The following is a 453-nucleotide window of genomic DNA, read 5'->3' as shown; positions in this document are numbered from 1 at the left end:
ACTTGAAGTGCAGGTCCTTGAAGGTGAAGTGGGTCTCTACAATGCCAGTGGTCTTCACCCTGGTGCGCAGCACATCCTGCTGGGTGGGGATGTAGTCGGCACGGGCTATCCTCTCCAGGTCGTTCAGGTAGCTGGAGAGGGGGCAGAAAGGCACTGGGAAAGCTGGACCGTGGGACACAACCCTTCCACATCCCACTGGATACCCCCACATCACCTCTGCCCATGCCCTGGCATCATCTGAGCCGGGCAGCACTAAGCCAGGAAGCACAGTGGATCCCATCCGCACCCCGGGGTCACCTGGCAGGGCAGGTGCGACGGCCAGTGGCCGGGGCGGCAAGCGGACACACGGCAACCAAGCTTGGGGGTCTACACACCGGCACCGGGGGTCAGGCAGGGGATGCAGCCGTGGCTGGGGGCTCCTCGACATTCCCCCGACCGTTGCACAGGGGAAAC

The 453-nt window shown here is 63.8% G+C and overlaps 1 protein-coding gene across 1 annotated transcript in view; it reads right to left on the bottom strand.

The window, feature by feature from the left end:
• Nucleotides 1–453, bottom strand: part of LOC104498228 (guanine nucleotide-binding protein G(i) subunit alpha-2) — a gene marked incomplete at its 3' end in the record, with an annotated part of 5994 nt that overhangs the window by 2102 nt on the left and 3439 nt on the right. Inside the window, exon 4 of the mRNA XM_010141583.1 lies at nucleotides 3–131. Within this exon, the coding sequence (XP_010139885.1) occupies nucleotides 3–131 (129 nt within the window). The remainder of the gene's footprint in view (nucleotides 1–2; nucleotides 132–453) is intronic.

Source organism: Buceros rhinoceros, unplaced genomic scaffold (assembly GCF_000710305.1).
Source record: "Buceros rhinoceros silvestris isolate BGI_N320 unplaced genomic scaffold, ASM71030v1 scaffold21618, whole genome shotgun sequence".
Lineage (NCBI taxonomy): Eukaryota > Metazoa > Chordata > Aves > Bucerotiformes > Bucerotidae > Buceros > Buceros rhinoceros.
This window is presented reverse-complemented; position numbering and strand designations above follow the sequence as displayed.